Genomic DNA, 23476 nt, shown 5'->3' with positions numbered 1-23476 from the left:
TGGGGTAGATTGATAGTGATTATATACTTCTGGCTATGTCACAAATAACAGCAAAATTCTCAGAGGACCAATGTAACATTGTGTATCTCTGAAAACTCTTCTGTGTATGAAGCTGAATGTTTAAAGTTTCAGGGCAGATAAAAGAAAATACTTCTCCACACAGTGCTTAGTTAAACTATGGAACTTGCTCTGACAGGACACAGTGACCGTCACCAACCTAGAGGGCTTTAAAAGAACAGTGCTACAGTCATACCTTGGGTTGCGAACGCTGCGGATTGCACGTTTTCGGGTTGCGGGCCGCACCGAACCCGGAAGTACCGGAATGCAAAAATGATGTCACGCATGTGCGCAGACAGGGCGCTGCGGGTTGCAAACGCTGCGGGTTGCGAACATGCCTCCCGCATGGATCACGTTCGCAACCCGAGGTATGACTGTATTTTTCTAGAAAAAGAGGTGCCGGAACTCACCATGAATGCCTCTCTCATTCTCTTAGAATGGCAATGGCGTCCACCTGAGAGGTGCCAGAACTGAATTCCCCCCCCCTCCCGTAAAAGACAATTAGACAAATTCAAGGAGGAGAGAGCTATCAAAGATAATAGCCGTAATGGCTATTGTCTGTCTTCACAGTTGAAGATAGTAATGCCTCTGATACCACAGTTGCTAGATACCACAGGAGGGGCAAGTGCTCTTGGGCTTGAATCCTGTTTTTGCGGTTTCCCACAAGTATCTGGTTGGACACTGTGAGAACAGTGGGCCATTGGCCTGATCCAGCAGGCTCTTCTTGTGTAAATGTTGAATATTGTAATGTAATGAGTAATATCTAAAGATCTATTAATGTCTTCTGAAAGACTGCACAACATTCTGTTGCCATATAAATGGCATTGTGAATGTGCATGTGCATATTGTGCTTCAGATCCAGGAAGAGGTGTTCCTACTGTGCCCAAATGATTCTTACGGCATGTGGGAACATGCAGAGTCCTTTGTTTTCTCCATGGTGATGCCATTGCTAAGGAAACAAATGTAGTAATTGCACTCCCTCTAGTTAGAAATTGGGATAGATTGCACATGCATTCATACACATGCAATATGATTTATCTACCCTTGGCTGTTGTACACATGATTGGCACCTTTAAGTGCAAATGACTCAAATGAAGAAGTCAGTTGAATAACAAAGAGATAAACAATGAGGCAGCATTCCCTCTTTCTCTTCTAGAAAACCTCCAAACTTTTCAGAACTCACAACTTGACTACTTTCCCCAGGCAGAATGTAATCAGGGCCAGTCCTTGACTTGAGTTGAATGCTTCTCCTATGACATTGGGCTCCTGCCACAGGTTTACCAGGTGGTTGCAGCAAGATACCATTAAAAAATTTCTGCATTGTATGTAGCATTGCTCCAAAGAATATTGTGGGCAATTTAAAATGATGACTCACAGACCAAGGGAAGGTGTTAGCACCATTGGCCTCTGCTACACCATTTGGCTCCTGCAGCTGCCCAAGGATGCCAAGGGCTAACCCATGACCAGAATGTCTTATATTGCCAGGCTTAGACGTGATATGAATGATCTGTCTGTGCTATTGTATCTATGATGGTCTATTCACATAAGCAGCTTGTGACTAGTTACTGCAGCCATCAAGTACTTAGCATGGCTGTGTAAATGGTTCAGCACCTAGAGAACTTGCTTATGAGGCATCTAACAAATAATATCAGCAAAATTTCCTTCCTGATTCACCAAGATTTGAACTAAGCCTCTAGGTCTCATCTGTTAATATATATGCCCAGGTAATACACAGGTCATCTGGTAAACTTCAGCTTCTTGCCTTCTTTGATGGATTTGTTCTATTAATACCATGCTGTTTTCTTTGAGTCAATTGACACAGTTAGTTAACCAGAATGACAGCTTTTCAGCACTCTACCATCTGTGATTTGTTTACATGTTTAAGGGGCGAAGGGCACAGAAAGAAAAAGAGAAAGAAAGAAAGAAAGCCTCCAGCTAATTAGGGCCTATCTACAGTGGTACCTCAGGTTAAGTACTTAATTTGTTCTGGAGGTCCGTACTTAACCTGAAACTGTTCTTAACCTGAAGCACCACTGTAGCTAATGGGGCCTCCTGCTGCCGCTGCACCGCCGGAGCACGATTTCTGTTCTCATCCTCAAGCAAAGTTCTTAACCTGAAGCACTATTTCTGGGTTAGCGGAGTCTGTAACCTGAAGCGTATGTAACCTGAAGCGTATGTAACCTGAGGTACCACTGTACTCCCTTATGCTTTTCAACCCCATTCAACCCCATCCATTACACATGAAAAGTTTTTTGACAGGTTTTCTGATTAAAAAAAATAACATATGCAGAGATGCAGAATGAATATTACTATAGGCGTAATTCAGTTCTGCTAGTCCGGAATATGCATATTTTGATTGACACTTGTCTCAGGACCAAGGTAGACAAGAATGCAAACAGAATTGCCCATGTTCCACCCCCCCAATCATATATTGACAAATAGCACAATTAAAGTGGATTAGGCACTCTTGTGCTGCTCTCCCTTGTGCTGGAAAGTTTGGAATAACAATGACTTGATGTGATCTCATAGAACCTTTGCGCAAACAAATGAGAATGAATGCTCAATAAACAGCAGGCTATAACCTCCACACAAACTCTGTATAAGCTCCATACAAACTATGTGAAAACCAGTAAGGATGAATGCTCAGTAAACAGGTTGCCATAGTTTAAAAAAAAACTATGGCCCCGTAAAAAAGTACTCCACTATCATTTCAAAGCTTGCATCCCTATGTACAGTTCAGATGTTCTTGGCGTTGCTATTGCAGCCAGCTCAGCAAAGGATAAGAAAATCTCACACTGTAGCAAGCATTTTCAGTCTAATAATAAAAGCTATTTCCTGGGCATCAGGTTGACTGTGTTGTCCTGATGAATGCTGAGCTAAAGGAAATGGTTGATGCATTTCGGTCATGATAAATAAAGGGGCACATATACCAATTGCCAAAGGCTTTCATAAGGTTTCCTATGAACATCACTATCAATTGCCATATTGGCTAGTTTCAAAATCTTTTCCTATGGATCTGGAGCCATCAAATGTGACCTCCCAAGCTTCTCTTCTGGCCCAGTCCACACCCAAACCACAGACCACATCCTTCACTGGCCTGCTGCACTGTGCCCCTTTTAGTAATTGCACCTGGCTGGAATGTGTCCTTGAATGGTAATAATATCTCTTGCTTGTCTGGATTGAGGATGGAGAGTGGTATGTGTCTCAACACACCCACTTTTGTCACATCCACCACTGGTGTCAGGTCCTCAGAAGGTTGCCCATGAAGGAATGCTGAAATAGACCCCCACCTCTGCATTATGCTATTGCAGCAAGGAGGGGAGCATAGAACTTCTGAAAGAATGTAGGATTTCCACTGTCGTGCTCCTCCCTTGCCATACTTCCAGTTCTGCCCATATCCCATCCTTGCCATATTCTGCCAACACAAGGCTCCATCTAGCCCAGCCTATTGCCAGTGCAATAGTTACGCTATGCTGGCTTAAATTCATTATGCTGAAATATCTCTGTCCCGCAGATGCAGTCGGAGAAAGCAGCCATCCTATCCTGCCAAATGGACATAACTCTTGGAGACAGTAGTGCCTGGTACCCATTGGGGCTGGTAGGGTGGAAAACAGAGAGGCCAAAAGCAGACAAAGTCAGGCACAGCCAACTAAGTCTAGTGTGGTCTACAACTTGTTCCCTGATGAGTTATTTTAAAAAGGCAACACAAAGACTAAGAAGGAGGAACGTTCCTACTAGTTGTAGGTAAGGAGGAGTCAGGTGGGGGCTGTATAAAGGCAGATTGAAGTTAGTGGAACTGTGCTTCATTCACTCCAATGGACCAGCCTCCACTGGCTGCATAGGGCCATATTGCAATTCAGTCCTAATTTTCTGATTTCATTAGCTGTTTACCTTGTACCATTTCTAAATGGCAGGTGCTGTTCATACAGCTTTGTCTTTGAATAGGTTCTAGCCATCTATTGCTCTATCCATTTCAATGAGATTTTCTGTGATACCCACTGTCAGGATAAGTGGAGAATGCACAGTTGTTGTTGTTGTTGTTGTTGTTGCTTTTTCAGTTGAACTCCTAGACTACTTCACTTTAGGAAATCTTACCTGCCTGGAGGTCTGTAGGGGAGCATGGAGTCTCGCCTCGTCACCTTCCAATTTTCCTCTGGCAGATGAAGATAAAAAGGTTAACAGTTGTTTTTATAAATGTTGTTATGAAGTTGAACAGCTTTAATTTGTGGTGAGGTGAAATTATTGTTTGGTTCAGGAGTGTTGTCAAACAACCCCTGCTCCCAGGAAGCTGCTGAGAGAATTAGAGATAAAACAAAAGTTCCTTCTATTGCTCTTTTGCAGCTAGGGCTTGGTGAGGGCACAGAATGGGTGTTTTGCAGTTAAACCCACTTGCAAGCCAGATTTCTTAAAATACCGTTACAAAACACTGGTTTCCCAAAACATCATGGAATATAAGTTACTGAAAAGAGTAGGAGACACATGAAGTGCAAGTGTTTCCCGTTTCCCAATGTCTTCATGTCCAAACTTTTGCCTCCTGTGCTTCTACAGAGTTTTCAAACTGTCAGACAAACCAAAAAAAGGGTGGGCAGTCCTAAGAAGGTGCTGAAGCAAAAGTACAGTATTGTTATAGGACTGGGAGGTTTGCTTTGGATTATGCCTGTGGGTCTCCAAGTTTGTAGTCTGGTATCTGTAAAATGGGAAGGGACCGCTATACTTGTCAAACCAGTCTCTTTGTTAAGGTAATGCCACTAAAATGCCTACCTGGCTTGGTCACATGAAAATTTTGTTGTCTCTTGACACAGCTGGCTTGTGGATCAATCTGGAAGCAGAGAGAGGTCATTGGGCCTTGGAGCAGGACTGTGGAATAGAAGGAGTAAGAAATGAGAAATTACTACTATTATTATTATTACTACTAGTACTACTGTTTCCCTCAGAAAAAGACATCACATCAGTAATATGAATCAGTTGAAAGTGTATATACAACCAACAGAGCTTAAGCATCACTAGTCATATTTACCTGTGTTGTTTTCCTAGAGCTGCTGATAGTTATTATCATCTTCAGAAACAGGAAATTACTACTTCACTGGAGTTTACACAACAAGCATCTAACAAAATACCACTGGTGGCAGTCTTATCATGCTTCATATGTGAAATAAAACAAAAGTTGGCAAAAACAATATGCAGTTTTTAATATTTTTATGTTCAGTTTGGTTTGTCAGGTTTGAGTATGTTTACATTTAAAATAATATAATTAAAAATCATGGGACACATGTTATATTGAATCTTGTATTCATTTGGACTAACAACTGCGGTTATTTGGTTCTGTACTCCCAGTTCACCACTGCAGATTAGAATGCCCCAACCAAACATTGATTGAAAGGGGGATGGCGGTGAATTAACTTTTTGCCCTCTCCCTAACCCAGCTGTTAAAGACCACGAAAGGGAACTACTGTATATTAAAGTGATGCTAAGGACATACCCCAACAAAGAGTTGGGCTGACTTCAGCTTTACATGGTCTTAAGGTACAGGAACATAATCCTTTATGACTGTGGCGACACTGACTTGAATAAACCTGCATAAAATACAATGCACAACATTACATATATGTTATGCATGAAATCCTACTGATGCATCTCACTGAAGGTAAGGAGTGGGGGAGATTATCAGGCTAATCATTCCATGCACCATCATCAAAGGGAGACCACTGGTCCTTGGGCTATATTAACTGGTTGCAGCTTTCCAGGGTTTTAGACAGGAAACTTTTTTTCAGCCCTAGGTAGAGAACCTGGGAACTTCTACAAGCTTTCTCCCTTTATGTCACATGATCCACTGATGTGTGCTAAATTTACAAGTCAGAATGCATGTTCAGGATCTCTTCCTAGTTAAGGCATAATTAATCTGTTCTTAATGATTTTGAGCATGCAGTCTTATTTAAATATTTTCTGTGTCTGAGCAACAGAAGCATTAAAGACTAGCAATCAAATATTGTCATGAACACAGGTAGGACTCAAAAACTGTATTAGTCTTTAAAAGGGCTAAGAGCTAAAAGAGACATTTCATTGATCTTTAAAAACTAAGTGACACAGTAGTTAAATTTTTAAAAGGGTTTTTTTAGTGGAAATACACATAGCAAGTAAAAGTGACAGTGACTAGTAAATGCTGCCCTCTGGTGTGTTCTGTTCCCTTGTCTGCAGCTAGGACTGGTCTTTCCTCTTTATACGATTCCTTGTATATCTTAATCGTTACCTAATACGTAATTGTAAAGTTTGTTAACTTTTACCTTATCTGTTCAGAAGGTAGCCATTATGCTTCCTATGCAAGGCATGAGACAAAATGCACATTTTGAAAGTAATGCAAGAGACCTGGGGGCTGCTACCCAGACTGGGCAAAGGGGCTCTCTTCTGATGCAATGTTGACATGGAGGGTAAAGAATGCAAAAGCTACAGGCTAGTAGCTAACTAAACAAAATGTCACAAAGGGAAGTTTATATCTCATTTTTACTTCGAGTTCCCTAGGACTCTTCTCCAGGTGGGAAGGTAAGCAAAATTAGGTATGGATGGATAAGTCTTTCTTGTCCATTAATTTCACACGTGCTTATTCAAAAGTCCATCCATCTCACTTCAGCATTAAGCTGCAATTCCTTATTTTAAAAAAAATCCACTAATATTTGTATTATTTAATACATATTTTATGACAAAATACATATTTAAATATGTGGTTCCCCCCCCTCAATGTATGCATCTTGAAATGCACATTTTTAAAATGCACTTGAGCTGTTTTCTCTCATGCTTAGCAGCTTGTTCCCTTTTGTGCTTTTGTTTTGCTAGAACCATGAAGTTTTTCTGCCCCCTCCTGCAGGCCTCAACAGTTGTTTCCAGTTTCCCTTCTGCTAGGAACATAGCAGGTTTCATGCCAGGCTAATGTCAAAGGGTCAGTTTGAAACCGCCTTGTCTTTGTTTCTCACTCTTACAGCTGGCTGGCATCCATCTTTGGGGCTCCTTTGGAGGCTGACTGTACAACTCCATGCATCACATAATTATTAATTTCTGGTTTAACTCAGCTGGCTACCTGTGGTTTGGCTCAAGCTTCTCAACCTCTCCAATTCTCTTTCAACAACCTAGCATTCCCACTAGAGTTACTTCCATCATCAAGTGCCACCCAGTGGCAGAATGTCAGTTATCATGTGCTTGAGGCTTTGCAAATCTTTACCATGACCTGTGAGAACTGAGAAATATTTTTAAGGACTCACCCTATTTCTCTGATTGAAAATTGTTTTACGGAATTTTAATGTTATGTCTTTATATCGCTGTAACTCACCCTGGGACCTTATGGTAAAGAGTGAGTATGAAATCTAAATCATCAACATAACCCACACCATTTATTACACCTTGCAGTCCAAAATCTAAATTTGATACTAAAGGAGTTAGAAGCTGGAAGGAAAATGAAGGAAATCTAACCTGAAACCTTCTCAGGAAAAAGATACAGACCATGAGACCTGGCTTGGGCATATCCTGAATGTCTATTTTATTAGATGTGGTCAGATATGGCAGCTTCTCTACACCACATTCTGTGTTCTATTACACAAAAAGCTGAAAGAAATGCTCAACTATTTAACATCTAAAAAAATCTAAGGGGGCATTTTAAAAGTGGTTTTAACAAAAGGACACATATGGGAAGCATTCATGTTGTCAAGGAATACAACCTTGTTCCTCCAAGATATTAAAAACATTTGGATATGTCAGAGTCCTGATATTTTAGGGAATGACCAAGGAAAAATCTAAACCAATGCCAGCGTATCCTAGCTTGGTTTTCATGAGGGTTGCACAACAACATGACTGTTCTTTGTTACATGGTAAAATGTTATTCAGGAATGATCCAATGGAACACCATGGAAACAAAACGACCTCTTTTCATTTTTTCCTTTATGATTCCTTCACTTGCTAATAATAAACTTGGTCCCTTTTTCAGCCAACCCCAGCAACTGTGTTCAAAATAGAGGAAAACAGCATAAATAATAATTACCTAATTAAAAGGCAGACTTGAAGTAAATTGCGAAGTGATAAGACTCTTTGGCCAAAGACTGAGGAGAATGGCTTGGCCAAACTGCTGATTAGAGGGGAAAGACATTAACCAGTTGAAAACAGTCAGTTGTCTTTCCTTCTGCCATCTTGTTTACCCTGCTATAGGATAACTGTTTACTTGGCCCTGTTCTGGCAACCACAGAAGCTCTATTTGGACATCCAGATTATTCACATGTGAATAATCATGTGATAGGTAGGAGGACTCCATTGTCAAGTCCCACTCCTCCCACCACAGCCTTGCATGAGTTCAAGGAGAAAGTCTGAAGAAGGGGTCTCCTCTACTTGCCTAGTACATTACTCAGCAGAGGGCCCTGCAATGCATCAGGACAAGTTTACAGTCATACCTCGGGATAAATATGCTTCAGGATAAGTATTTTTGGGTTGTGCTCCGTGGCGACCCAGAAGTAACAGAGCGCGTTACTTCCGGGTTTCGCCGCTCGCGCATGTGCAGATGGTCAAAATGACGTCACCCGCATGCTTGGAAGTGGCGAAATGCAACCTGCGCATGCGCAGATGTGTAGTCACATCTTACGTTTTGTTCAGGATGCGAACGGGGCTCCGGAATGGATGCCGTTCACATCCCAAGGTACCACTGTACCACATTTTTACATATTTTTTTGTTCAATACAACTACAAATAACAGAGGGGTGAAAGTATTGAGAAAACAGCAAAATTACTGTATTTTTCGCTCTATAAGACGCACCAGACCACAGGACGCACCTAGTTTTTGGAGGAGAAAAACAAGAAAAATAATATTCTGAATCTCGAAAGCCAGAACAGCAAGAGGGATCGCTGCGCAGTGAAAGCAGCAGTCCCTCTTGCTGTTCTGGCTTCTGGGATAGCTGTGCAGCCTGCATTCACTCCATAAGACGCACACACATTTCCCCTCACTTTTTAGGAGTGAAAAAGTGAGTCTTATAGAGCAAAAAATACACACCCCCCCAAACCGGGAGCAGACATTTTAGGAAAAAATGAATCCAAATAGCAAAGGACTTTCTAAAAAGTTGGTAACAATGACAGAGTTACATTATCAGATTATATACTCTTTTAATATCATACTGTCCCCTAGCTGAAGTGACTACAAAACTATTACTATAAAAGCAAGAAGCCACTGTCATCAGGTTCGTAAGTGGGTGAATGGTGAAAGCAGCGAAAGCGAAGTCTTAAATGTGCAGACTTGGTAAGACCAGAGTCTAAAATTACCCAAGAGCACCAATGGTCATTGTCACATATGATGTACCTGATGAGTTACTTATCCTGTTAAGTATATAACCCTTTAGGCTAAACTGTGGCCCTCCAGATGTTGCTGGATTACCATTATCATTCATCATCCCTGACCAACGGCCATGCTGGCTGGGGTTGATGGGAATTGTACTCCAACATCTGGAGGACCATAGTTCAGCTACTCTGGGGCCAAAGTATTACCTGGAAGATCTGCAACTGGATCTTCTGACATTGTTATTTTTACATTAGAGCAACTGCAGAAAGTGCTAAATTTAATCATAGCTGTGATGCCAAGCCCGCTATATCAGTGGTTCCAATAGTATGGTCCACAGACCCCCTGTGGCCCATGAGCTTCATTTAGGTGGTCCACGCTGGCAATTGCAGAGATGCACAGCCACTTACATATAAAGAATGGTAGGCACAATGGCTGCTCCATTGTTCTTATAACTTGGTAGTCCTCCCAAAGGTGAGTGGGGCAGACCAGAAGTGACAGAGGTGGCGGCTCTGCCTTCCTCAGAGGATTTTTTTAAAAATAATATTTATTAAAGTTTTAAAGGTTACAGAAAGAAAAAGTAAAAAACACCATATTAAACAAAAACAATACAAAACATCACAATAAGGGGAAAAAAGAACGAGAAAAAGAAAAAAAACAGAAAAATAAAATCCATTAAAAAAAACACGCAGCGAATCTTCCCATAACTTATCTTTCATTAGCTTATTTCCTTGACCTCCTCACACCTCCCTTTTTTGTATTCTAGTTCGATTATCTGTTTCAGCAAATCCTTTCCATCTTTTCAAATTTTTGTCCTGTAATTTATCTTAATATAATGTAACTTTACTTTCCCTCCTTTCACCAATTAACAGTCAGTTTTTTCCTAATCCTTTATAACATTTCTGCTAAAACCACATAACATCATTCCAACATCCTTCTAGCATTCATTAATTTTACAGTGTTTCTGTAAATAGTCTTTAAATTTCTTCCAATCCTCCTCCACTGACTCTTCTCCCTGGTCTCGGATTCTGCCAGTCATTTCCGCCAGTTCCATGTAGTCCATCACCTTCGTCTGCCATTCTTCCCGGGTGGGTAGATCTTGTGTCTTCCATGCCTTCCTCGGAGGATTAGGGTCATAGTTGGCGTCAAGATGGGGGGTTTAAACTTTTTTAAAAAAGTAGTTTAGCATCTAGCACAGCACATTACAATTACAAAACAAGAGGGAAGGAAAATCATTAGGGGGTCCACCAAGACCCTCAGCAATTTTCAAGTGGTTTGTGGGAAAACATTTTGGAGATCACTGCTCTGTATCATATCACTCAACCTAAATACTCCCCTCTGGGAGCGGGAGGGCTACAGAGGCAGCAATCACAACAACATTATTGTTTTATCCTAGACATTATTTTATTCTCCTAAGCAAACAGTTCCCAAATACCACTAAGTGCTTTTAGCCTATTGTTTTCCCTAACCACTATATGTAAAACTTGGGGGTTGAGAACTCTTTCAAATATGCATGAGGACATGGCTCAGATTACTATGTGTTTAAAAACAGATTTGCATAGTAATTCAATGACAGCCTCTTGTCTTGGTATGAAGACTTCAAAAAAAGCATGCAACAACAAGAAGATTGGAAACAACGTGGAAGGAAAGCTAAACTGCAGATTAAGGTTGGTTTGAGTATGTGAATGCTAGCATATTTGAGCAGCATATTCAGCCAGCATGGCAAATTGTAGCTTTATTTGCACAGTGGATTGAAGTTTGGTCATTAATAAAGGAGCTGAACCAGAGGAAAGACAAATGAAGTAACAGCATGATAAAGTCAGGGCACTCTTCTCCAATTGTTCTGCTGGTCTCCAGCCACAGTCGCTCATCTGGGCACTCCTGTTTGCCATGGTCTACCGATCAGACTGAAAGTGCCTGACATCAATTAGCCTCTTTAGAACACAGACTTCACCCACCATGTGGGGAAAGCCACTGTTCTTTGACCCCGTGACTAAGCTGCAGCAGATGCATGTGTAAGAGGTAGGAGGGTGATTCAATTCACTCTGCTCCAGGACAACATGGTGAGCAGCCTGCCTGGCTGGTCATGTAGCTTGCTTCCTCATGAGATTGTTCAGAATTTCTCTCCCAACTCTCACCTCTGTCCAACGCCTATACTTTTGAAAAACCAATATTCCAAAAGCTTCTAAAACCACATATATTCCATCACTGTGGACCAATACATCCCCTTGGGGATTATCTGGCAGTGAGCAGAGAAAACAAATGTAATTTCTTTTCTTTTTAATTGATGGAGAATGGGAGTGGGGGTGGGGGAACAGGATGAAATTTTGGAATAGCGATATTCTCCACTGTGTTGGAGGGAGGGACAAGGAGAGAGAGAGAGGAGATGCGAGGCATTAATCTTGAATGCTGCATTGGCTTCAATAGTTGTGTATTTCATTATGACAGCTATTTTGGTGCCTTAATTTTATTCTGCTGGGGGAAGGTTGGATCTGGAGCAAACTGTCTTCTCCTCTGATCCATACATATGCACACTATGAATCTGCCCATTTCTTCACCCTTGTGAGGAACCTTCATTGCCCCCATCACCTTTAGTTATTGCCCATACTTGCTGGGACTGGTGGGACTTTTAGTTCAGCAGCATCTGGAGACCCAAAGATTTGCCATACCTCCAGTAGAACCTACAGTGACTTCAGTTTATGACGACTCCCCTATGCTCACAGGATTTCACTACTTGTCAATTAATTGATTGATTAACAATAGTTCTGAAGCAAGGAGTGAACTGTCAATGTTTCTAGACAATATGTGTCATAGCAAGCATCATCTTAGTTTAGAAGAATGTTCTTAGAGACATTCCCTCTACATGTGCAAAAGTGCCTTAAAACAGTACTTGTCCCTTTCAGTTTGTGCAAGTATTTGCTATAAATACTAACTAATCAGGGACACATTTTTAGTCGATTAAATATATATTTAATTGCTTAATCTAATGTATTAAACACTACAGCTCTCAGAACCACTATTTTTGGAATGAAACTAATCTGTTGGAAGCATACTTAGGGCTTTCCTGTCCAGCTTTAAATCATGTTGCAATCTTCACTGCCTGCCTTCTTTATGCTCACAGCTCATTTTTCCATCACCAAGGTATATTATGAGCCTGATGAAAATCAAGAGTCAACCAGGTAAGCCAGTCATGCTACTTAGCCCATACTGACATGCTGTGAATCATAAAACACAAAGACTGTGAGTTCTTCTCCTAATCAAGGAAGGATCAGGACTAGTAAATATCTCCAGTAATCATCCCTGCAATAATCCCATCTTTAGAGATTTTAGCTTCACTTCAAGATTATACATCTCCAAAAGAATGTACTTCTGGGTTACAATGGGCAGTTTGTAACAGGGGACAGAAAAGGCTCACTTTGTATGACAAGGCTGATGGACATTTAACAATGTCTCTATTTACAAACCCAGACCTTGCCAACATCCTGGAAGATAACTACCTTGATACTGAAGCTGTTGCAGTTGCAGTAATAGACTCCACCCTTTGACTATCAACACCAGATTTTCCAAACTAATATAATTAACATTGGGTGATGAATATGCAGTGAGTGACTGATGCTTTGCCCACTTGCCTGCCAATTACAAACAGATGACAAAATAACAAATCGTACAGAAATCTACCTTGAGGGGTTGGTGTAAGGATTACACAATGCATGTGAAGCCCTTGAAAACATTGTACAAGCATTAATCATTTTTTAAAATTTCAAAATTCTAAAAGGATATAAAAATGGTCCCATACCTTTCTGGCATGGTACTGGTCACATAATACATGCTAGTGCCTCTCACCCTTTCCAAACAATCACTTATGGGAAATGCTCAGTCTTGGCTTTGGGCAAATCTCAAGGATAAATGTTTTGCCTTTACCAAAACTATTGTACACAACCTAGAGCATTCTGTTATAAAGGCAACTACAATTCCAAACAACACAACACAACGCCTTCAGTGGGCCACCTCCCTGAGTGGAGAATGGGGCAATACCTCCTCTTTTCTTTTTCTTTTTAAAATAAATTTTTATTAAGTTTTACACAAATATCTCCAATTAAACAATTTCCCAGTTAACATATTTTCATCTTTTGGACTTCCCTCAGCTTCTCTGACAATAATCCATATTTAAATTTATTATCTACGCATTCCCCAAAATTAGTATCTCCTTTTAAGATACCTTTACAAACATATTTGCATTCTTGCAATATTCCTTATTTTTTCACAAAGCTTCTTTAAAACCCACTAGCGTTGTTTGCTCATCACATACACTCTTCAAATACTCTGAAAATTTTCCCCAGTCCTCAATGAACTTGTGATCTCGTTGATATCTTATTTTTCCAGTTAGGGGGCAATACCTCCTCTTAACTGCTTAAAATAAAATAAAATAAAATAGCATCCAAACACTATCCTCGAGGTACATTTTAATGAACCCTACAGATATGTACCGTATTTTTCGCTCTATAAGACGCACCAGACCACAAGACACACCTAGTTTTTGGGTTTTTTTGTTTTTTGTTTAATTTATATAGAAATGGATGAAAAGTGACTTTATTTTTTTTATAAAATATTTATTCAAAGTTTGGAGATTACAAAAAAAGAAAAGGAAAATACAAAAGACAGAAAAAATACAAAGATAAAAAAGCAAAAAAAAAATGGAAAAAAATACAATCATTTAGAAATAGAAAAAACAACCTTTACATAACTTTCTTCCTTTACTTACTTCCTTGACCTCCTCACACCTCCCGTTTTTGTATTCTAGTTCGAATTTTTATTTCAGCAAATCCTTCCAACCTTGTTTTTAACTTAACTTAATAATAATTTGAATTCATTTTTATTTAATCCTTTATATCGTTTCTACCAAAACCACATAGTTTTCTTTTTCCAGCATCTTTCTAACATTCCTTAATTTTACAATACTTTTGAAGATATACTTTAATTTTTTTCCAATCTTCTTCCACCGACTCTTCTCCTTGGTCCCGGATTCTGCCAGTCATCTCAGCCAATTCCATATATTCCATCACCTTCCTCTGCCATTCTTCCCGGGTGGGTAGATCTTGTGTCTTCCAATACTTTGCGATAAGTATTCTTGCTGCTGTTGTGGCATACATAAAAAAGGTTCTATCCTCCCTTTGCACCAATTGGCCGACCATGCCCAGGAGAAAGGCCTCTGGTTTCTTCTGAAAGGTATATTTAAATACCTTTTTCATTTCATTATATATCATCTCCCAGAAGACCTTAATCTTAGGGCATGTCCACCAAAGGTGAAAAAATGTGCCCTCAATCTCTTTACATTTCCAACATTTATTATCGGGCAAATGATAGATTTTTGCCAGCTTGACTGGGGTTAAGTACCACCTGTAAATCATTTTCATTATATTCTCTCTTAAGGCATTACATGCCGTAAACTTAATACCTGTGGTCCATAACCTTTCCCAGTCAGCCATCATAATGTTATGTCCAACATCTTGCGCCCATTTAATCATAACAGATTTAACCATTTCATCTTGTGTGTTAATAATAATAATAATAAATTTTATTTATATCCCGCCCTCCCCAGCCGAAGCTGGGCTCAGGGCGGCTAACAACAATAAAACAATACAAAAGTACAACACAAACAACGCTCTAACAGCAGGTTATACATTCTTGATAAATTCTTGGTTTTAGGATCTAACAATTCTGTTTCCAATTTTGATTTTTCCACCTGAAAACCAATTTTCTTGTCCAAATTATAAACCTCCCTTATTTGATAATAATGAAGCCAGTCTCGTACTTTAGTTTTTAAACTGTCAAAGCTCTGCAGTTTTAATCTATCTCCATCCTGTTCCAAAATTTCGCAATATTTCGGCCAATTTGTCTCCATATTAAGTTTTTTCAGAGCCTTAGCCTCCATTGGTGACAACCACCTTGGCGTTTTACTTTCAAGCAAGTCCTTATATCTCATCCAGACATTAAACAGTGCTTTCCTGACAATATGGTTTTTAAAGGCTTTATGTGCTTTAACCTTGTCATACCACAAGTATGCGTGCCATCCAAAAACATTATTGAAACCTTCTAGATCCAAAATGTCCGTGTTTTCAAGAAGCAGCCAATCTTTCAGCCAGCAAAATGCGGCTGATTCATAGTAAAGTTTAAGGTCTGGCAGGGCAAACCCACCTCTTTCTTTGGCATCAGTTAATATCTTAAATTTTATTCGAGGTTTCTTGCCCTGCCAGACAAATCTAGAGATATCTCTCTGCCACTTCTTGAAACAGTCCATCTTGTCCAAAATTTGCAATGTTTGAAACAAAAACAACATCCTAGGCAATACATTCATCTTTATCGCAGCAATTCGGCCCAGCAGTGATAGCTTCAATTTTGACCATATTTCTAAATCCTTTCTCACTTCCGTCCAACATTTTTCATAATTATCTTTAAATAAATTCACATTTTTAGCAGTCATATGAACCCCTAGATATTTCACTTTCTTAACCAATGTTAATCCTGTCTCCTTCTGAAACCTCTCTTTCTCAATCACTGTTAAATTTTTCTCTAACACCTTAGTTTTCAGCTTGTTCAACTTAAATCCCGCGACTTGACCAAATTCTTGAATTAATTGCAATACTCTTTTAGTACTGGATTCTGGCTCCTGTAATGTCAAAACTAAATCATCAGCAAAAGCTTTCAATTTATACTGTTTAGCTCCGAGTTGTATACCTTTAACCAATTGGTCTTTTCTAATCATATTGAGCAAAACCTCCAGGACCGATATAAAAAGCAATGGAGAGATTGGGCAACCCTGTCGTGTTCCTTTCTCAATCTTAAACTCTTCTGTAACTACATTGTTCACAATTAACTTAGCTTTTTGTTCTGAATAAATTGCACCTATACTGTTTTCAAAACCTTGGGCTACCCCCCTTCCCTGTAAATTTTTCTTCATAAAACTCCAAGAAATATTATCAAAGGCTTTCTCCGCGTCCACAAATATCAGAACTGCTTTAGTGTTAATATTCACTTGTAGTTTTTCTAAAATGTTAATTATGTTCCTTGTATTATCTGATAAATGTCTCCCCGGGAGAAAGCCCGCTTGATCTTTATGGATTTCTTCTACCAATACCTTTTTTAATCTTTTAGCCATAATTTCAACAAAAATTTTGTAATCCATGTTAAGTAAAGATATGGGACGGTAGTTCTTAAGCTGTGTCTTCTCTGATTCTGTTTTCGGTATGAGTGTAATGTAAGCTTCTTTCTATGACTCAGGTGCCTTTTTTCCCTCCAGTATTTCATTGCAAACTTCCTTCAAAGGCTGTACTAACCATTCTTTCAAGGATCTATAATATCTTGCAGTCAAGCCATCCGGCCCTGGAGATTTGCCCAATTTCATGTTCTGAATGGCTCCTTCCACCTCTTGGTCAGTTATTTTATAATTTAGCATTAATTTATTCTCTTGAGAGATTTTTTGTAGTCCATTTCTTCTCAAAAATCGGTCAATGTCCATTTCTTTCTGAATCTCCTGTGTATATAACTGTTTAAAATACTTCTGAAAACACTTCCTGATCTCCGCAGGATTCTGTATGTTCTTTCCCTCCACTACCAAATTTGTAATAGTGTTAAGTTTTTGTCTTTTTTTCATTTGCCAAGCCAGCAGTTTCCCACACTTATTAGCTGATTCAAATATCTTTTGTCTCATCTGTTTAATCTTCCATTCTATTTCCTGATTCATCAATTTCATATATTGTACTTGATATAGCTTTATCTCTCTCAGGATCTCCTGTGATTTCGGTTTTGCCCTCAGTCTCTTTTCTCCATCCTTTATTTTCTCCAGAATTTTTTCCTTTTTTTCATTTTGGGCTCTCTTCTTAATTGCATTTTGTTGTATCAAAAAGCCTCTCATAACTGCTTTGCTTGCATCCCAAATCACTCTTTTTTCAGTAGTGGTGTTCATATTTATCTCAAAATAGTCTCTCAAGTTTTTTTGGGCCTTTTTAGTCATTTCCTCATTCCTAAACAAAGAGTCATTCATCCTCCATCTAAAGGAGCCAATTGGTGTTAATGTCATTTCCATCTTCACAGCATTATGATCGGAGCAAGTTTTAGGACAAATTTCCCCTTTTTTATCTTCGGGGCCAGTCCCCTAGTTACCCAAATTTGGTCAATTCTTGTCCATGTCATTTTGGCTTCAGAGAAGAAAGTTCCCTCTCTTCCCAAGGGGTTCTTGGTTCTCCAAATATCAGCAAGGTCCATATTGTCAGTCATTTCAAAGAACGTCTTTGGTAATCTACCATCTTTCGTCACCGTCTGTCTCTGGGCTTTATCCATATTTGTAGACACCACTCCATTCATATCTTCCATCAGAATCATATTGTAATCTAAATAATCCAATAAAGTTTCATGCAATTTCTTTAAAAATTCCGATTTCCCCTCATTCGGTGCGTAGATACCTACTATCAAAAACTTCTCTCCTTGTAATTGGATTTCAATTGCAACAAATCTTCCTTGGTCATCTTTAAATAAGAATTTTGGTGACAGGCTTTCCTTTGCATAAAGTACTACTCCTCTTTTTTTAACTTTGTCTGATGAGATAAATTCCTCTCCTAGTCTTTTATTACTCAAAATTTTCCGATGTAGCCTTGTCACATGTGTTTCTTGTAGGCAAATCAGGTCCAAATGTTCTTTTTTTAATATATGAAATACTCTCCCCCTCTTTTCCGGGGAGTTCAGTCCATTAACATTCCAACTTAATACTTGCAGTGTCATGATGTAATTACACTTCTTCTCCTCCTTCAGCACCCAGTAGTTTGTCTATATCAGTTGGTGGCGTTGGTTTCCCTTTTTTTGGTGAACTCTTGTCCAATGCTTCTGGCTCTTTTCCAAGTCCTTTCTGTAGATCTTCTTCGTGAATTCTCAGGAACTTGTCTTTTTCCTCCACTGATCTTATTTTTATCTTTCTTCCTTTGTAGCTAAAGGATATGCCTTGGGGGAATTCCCACCTGAAGATAATGTTGTTTTTTCTCAGTAGGGCAACCAAATCCCCAAAGTTATATCTAAGATCCAAAAGATGTTTCGGTATATCCTTGAAGATTTCCACTCTTGACTGCAGAATTATCAAAGGGTTCTGGAAATGCAAACCCAAAATTTTATCTCTTTCTTCTTTAGATCGGAGGGTAATCAAACAATCCCTTATTTTAATCTTTTTTCCTCCTTTACCTAATCTGAAGGCCCTCACGATCTTAAAGTCCTCTTGTTTCATTTTTTTTTAAAATAATTTTTATTAACTGGCCAATCACATCAAATTAAATCACATCACATAAATTCCAAATTACAAAACCAAATTTTTAAATTTTGTTGGGGGAACCCATACTTCAAGATCCAAAGGGGGATTCAAATCATCTTCTTATTACTGCGTTAGTGTCCAAATCAGTCCCAATCAGTCCAGAAAAAGCTCATAATTCTATCCAGTCTTATCTTGGTGTTTCCACATCATATCTTGTTCATATAATTTCTCTTTTTCTTTTACGATCTCTTCTGTTAGTCTCCTTAAGCCGATAAGCAAATATAATAATCCTGTGTGAATTTCCCGTTCTTCCAATTTAAGTCCAGATGGTTTCCATATATCTCCTTCGTAGATAACATCACTCTTTCCATCATAAATCAGGCATTTTTCGCTCTTAAGTCCCACAGAGAAGTTAATCCACGATATGTAAACAGCTCTATTTCTCTCTTTCTCCTCCCAGACCCAAGAGCTCCAACAATGCCTCCCAAGATGGCGACGGCATTTTTAACTGCGTCATTCCAAAACTCTTAACTTTCCAGCTTCGTCTTGAAACATTGCTTTGGTTCGAAAGTTTATCTCCACACAGCCTTAAATCACAGCTTAAGTCCTTAAAGTTCTAACTCATTAGGGGAGGGGATTCTTGTTAATCACATAAAGAGGATAGGAAAGTTTTTATTTCCCCCTCCCCCCTCAGTCATTTGCAATACCGTATCTTGACGTATCTTCTCATATTTTGTTCTTGCCTTGTTATCAGAGATCTCTTCTGTCAGCAGTCTTTACTCCCCCTTTTTCCTTGAAGTATGTGCAATTTATCTCGTCCAAATTGTTTCTTTTGAAGATTCTTGCAAACTAGAGGCGCGGATCAGGGACGGCGTCCAGGAGTGCCGGAGTCCCACAGGAGGGCTTTGTGCCTAGTGCCCCCACCCCCACAAATTCGGGGGTGGTATAGGGCACAGCAGGCAAGGGCCGTCCCCCCCATAATCCTGGGGGGGTTAAGGAGGCTAATTACCCCCATCATAGCCTCCAAATTACCTCGTGTGGGTCGGAGAGATGTTATTGTCAGCCATCTTCCGATGCGCCACCTAGTGGCCCCCCCTAAAGTCCTCTTGTTTCAATTCCGACTTCCAAAACTCTGCAAATTCTTGTGTCAAAAAATCTGTCAAGGTGCCCTTCTGCAGTTCAGGTACAGCTCTAATCCTTAAATTCGTCTGCTTTTCTTTCAATTCAATCATAGACAGCGTCAACTTATGATCTTCAGTTTGTTTCTGTAAGCCTGGAACCTTCTCTGTTTCCAGTTGGACTACCTTAGCTTCCACAGCAGCAGTTTTTTCCTGGGTCGATTCCTGCAATAATTTCTGAATAGATTCTGCATTGCTGTTGACCTTTTCCCCCAGACTGTCTAATGTTTCTGTGTTTAAGTCGATTTTTTAATTTGCAGTATCAACCTTCTTATTGGTCTCTTCGACCCTCGTACTGAGTTGTAACAAAGTTTCATTAATCTTAGCCAATGCATTCGCTAAGACTTCTTCTGTCATTCCACTAGGTTTAGATTGTGTTGACACACCTAGTTTTGGGAGGAGGAAAACAAGAAAAAAAATATTCTGAATCTCAGAAGCCAGAACAGCAAGAGGGATCGCTGCGCAGTGAAAGCAGCAATCCCTCTTGCTGTTCTGGCTTCTGGGATAGCTGCGCAGCCTGCATTCGCTCCATAAGACGTACACACATTTCCCCTTACTTTTTAGGAGGGAAAAAGTGAGTCTTATAGAGCAAAAAATACGGTAATCTGTTTTGGACTAGTTTACTCCAAAATCTCCCAAGCTGAACTATTGATTCTGTTTGTTCAAAACAGAGACAGCTAAAAGCTCTGTAGCAGATTTCCATTTTCAAGGGAAATGGCAGACTTTTTCATATTGATGCTGATGTTTTGCACCTCCTAACCAATGCACAGTACATGAAGAGGAAAGATCACTTAAGTCCATCTTTGCCCCACCTCCTACACTTAGCCCTTTTTATTTAAAATGTTCCTTGTTACATTTCTAAATGGACTCAGTGTCCATAATGCAGCAATAAATCTGAAACATCTTGAAACTATTAAAGATGCAGAGCTAGCAGCATCTGTTCCTCAGGTCAGGCCTTAGAGAGCCCATCTTCAGACTTTTGAATTACTTTGCGCCAATAGCTAAACATCCCAACATATATTAGTCCAGGGATCCAATTGCCTCAACACTTAGGGGTCGATTTGAATACCCCTGAAATAATACATAGAAAATGGATTTGAATTTTTCAGTTGCAATAATATTTGAAAAGCTCCATATTTCTGTACTGAAAATTAACATTATTAGTATTTGCTCAAAAAATGTTTAAAATTGCATAGAATGATTTCAAAAGCCTATTTAAGGTTTCTATATAAGCAACCTTTTTCATTTCATTTGAAGAGCCCTGAATCAGAAGAATTACAGCAATGTAGCAATGAGTTTTACACTTGCTGTTTTCCTGTAGAGCCATTGTATCATTCGTGCAGCACTTTCTCTTACTAATGACCACTCATTTGGATTTAGCACTGTTAATAGCTAAACCATTATCTTAAATACAAGAATAGCTTGCTAAGCTTTCTCAGTTCCCATGCGGACATAATCTATATATCCTCAAGTGGAGGATCCTAGTTCACCACCCCAATCTTGTAACTCTACTTGCTTAGAGGAAAAAAGCAAAGAGACAATGACAGTGTGGAGGAAGAAAAGGGCCTTGAGCCTCCAGGATACCTTATAGAGGCCTATGCCTGAAAGGTGGGACTAAGAGGTGTGCACAGCCCTTTAAGTCACTTTCACAACCCTTTCACATTCATTGAAGCAGAGGGGGAAGGAAGAAAGAGGGTTCTACTGAATACTATGGAGACCCCCCCTTGCATGGGGGCACAGCACCCAGAGAAGGATGAATCATGTCCATTTTAAATAATGAAAGGCCAAGGGTTTGGGGTGTTGTGGGGTTTTTTTTGGTTTTTTTGGTCACACAGTAATCAAATTTCCCATCTTTCATGTGGCCTCTCATCTTGATATTTCATTGACTACTTATCAATGGATGGCCTGCAGTCGCTGTCATTCTGCATTAGGCTTTCTTGTGTGTCCTTTCATCCATACTAGGCACAGCCACTTGGTTCTCTTTGATCTCCACCCATGAGTTTAAAGCTGCTAATGAGAGACAATATCTCTACATGTAATCAGCTACTCTTTATAGTGAAGGCCTTGAAAGATGACCTGATGCACTTGAGTATGATAGAAAAGATTAACACAACACGGTATGTCAAGAACTATGAAATAATTTCTCACTGGTTCTTTGCTAGCAACAAACAACCCCATTCTTTTTCTCTTTCCTTTCAGATCTTTCCTCAAAACCCATTTCTTACCCATTTATACCTTACATTTTCAAATCTCCAAAAACAGCTAGTAACAAACCAGAATCTCTCTCACACACGCACATGGGTTGTATGTAAGCATATGCATGTATTTGGTACTAACACACACACAAATATATGCAATAGTCAAAGAATTACAAAGTTAAAATAGCCTTCATATATATTTTTTAAAAATGTACAGTGGTACCTCGGGTTAAATACTTAATTCGTTCCGGAGGTCTGTTCGTAACCTGAAACTGTTCTTAACCTGAAGCACCACTTTAGCTAATGGGGCCTCCCGCTGCTGCCGCGCCGACGGAGCACGATTTCTGTTCTCATCCTGAAGCAAAGTTCTTAACCTGAAGCACTATTTCTGGGTTAGCGGAGTCTGTAACCTGAAGCGTATGTAACCTGAGGTACCACTGTAATAACCAGGTAAAAATGGGATATTGACAAGACAACTCATTCTCCTTTGTATTAAAAGGTTTTCACAGCCTTCTTAAAATTTTAGCAGAGGACATGCAGCCATTTTTCAAGGATGCTAGGGCTGTACAGTCAGTGAAGCAGATCCTGCACTGACTATGGGTTCATCCTGGAAAACCACCAATGCTCCTTCCAACTCTATAATCTCACAATTCTAAATCCTGTTGGTAAAGTCCAGGATTCTCAAGCTTTTATTTTCTAATTCCCTCCCCTTTTCACTGTTTCTTTTTGACCACTGTGAATAATTATCAGTAACTTGAAAGTGACAAACCTAGACAGCATCTTAAAAAGTAGAGACATCACCTTGCCAACAAAGGTCCGTATAGTAAAAGCTATGGTTTTCCCAGTAGTGATGTATGGAAGTGAAAGCTGGACCATAAAGAAGGCTGATCACTGAAGAATTGATGCTTTTGAATTATGGTGCTGGAGGAGACTCTTGAGAGTCCCGTGGACTGCAAGAAGATCAAACCTATCCATTCTTAAGGAAATCAGCCCTGAGTGCTCACTGGGAGGACAGATCGTGAAGCTGAGGCTCCAATACTTTGGCCACCTCATGAGAAGAGAAGACTCCCTGGAAAAGACCCTGATGTTGGGAAAGATTGAGGGCACAAGGAGAAGGGCACGACAGAGGACGAGATGGTAGGACAGTGTTCTCGAAGCTACTAACATGAGTTTGACCAAACTGCGGGAGGCAGTGGAAGACAGGAGTGCCTGGCGTGCTCTGGTCCATGGGGTCACGAAGAGTCGGACACGACTAAACGACTAAACAACAACAACAACAACTTGAAAGTGCAAGTTGTAAGAGCATTTTCACCTTTTGAGCTTCTCTTGAGTTATCTGTGGACATCTGATTAGCCTGGTTATCAATAAAGGCTAAAATATGCATTATTAGTGGGAATGAGCATTCTGAGCAATGTAGCCTTACATCTTAAATTATAAACAGCTGGTTTAAAAT

General features: G+C 39.7%; 1 protein-coding gene across 6 annotated transcripts in view; it reads right to left on the bottom strand.

The window, feature by feature from the left end:
- LOC310742458 (uncharacterized protein) overlaps positions 1-23476 on the bottom strand; it is a 155518-nt gene that overhangs the window by 23832 nt on the left and 108210 nt on the right. For all 6 annotated transcript variants that reach the window (XM_083571989.1, XM_083571990.1, XM_083571988.1 and 3 more), the window contains 2 exons: positions 4819-4914; positions 4153-4210 (listed from right to left, as the gene is read on the bottom strand). In XM_083571989.1, the coding sequence (XP_083428115.1) occupies positions 4153-4210; positions 4819-4914 (154 nt within the window). The remainder of the gene's footprint in view (positions 1-4152; positions 4211-4818; positions 4915-23476) is intronic.

This window comes from Podarcis filfolensis (assembly GCF_964270895.1).
Source record: "Podarcis filfolensis genome assembly, chromosome: 9".
Classification (NCBI taxonomy): domain Eukaryota; kingdom Metazoa; phylum Chordata; class Lepidosauria; order Squamata; family Lacertidae; genus Podarcis; species Podarcis filfolensis.
The sequence above is the reverse complement of the archived record's forward strand: the minus strand, read 5'-3'. Positions and strand labels throughout refer to the sequence as shown.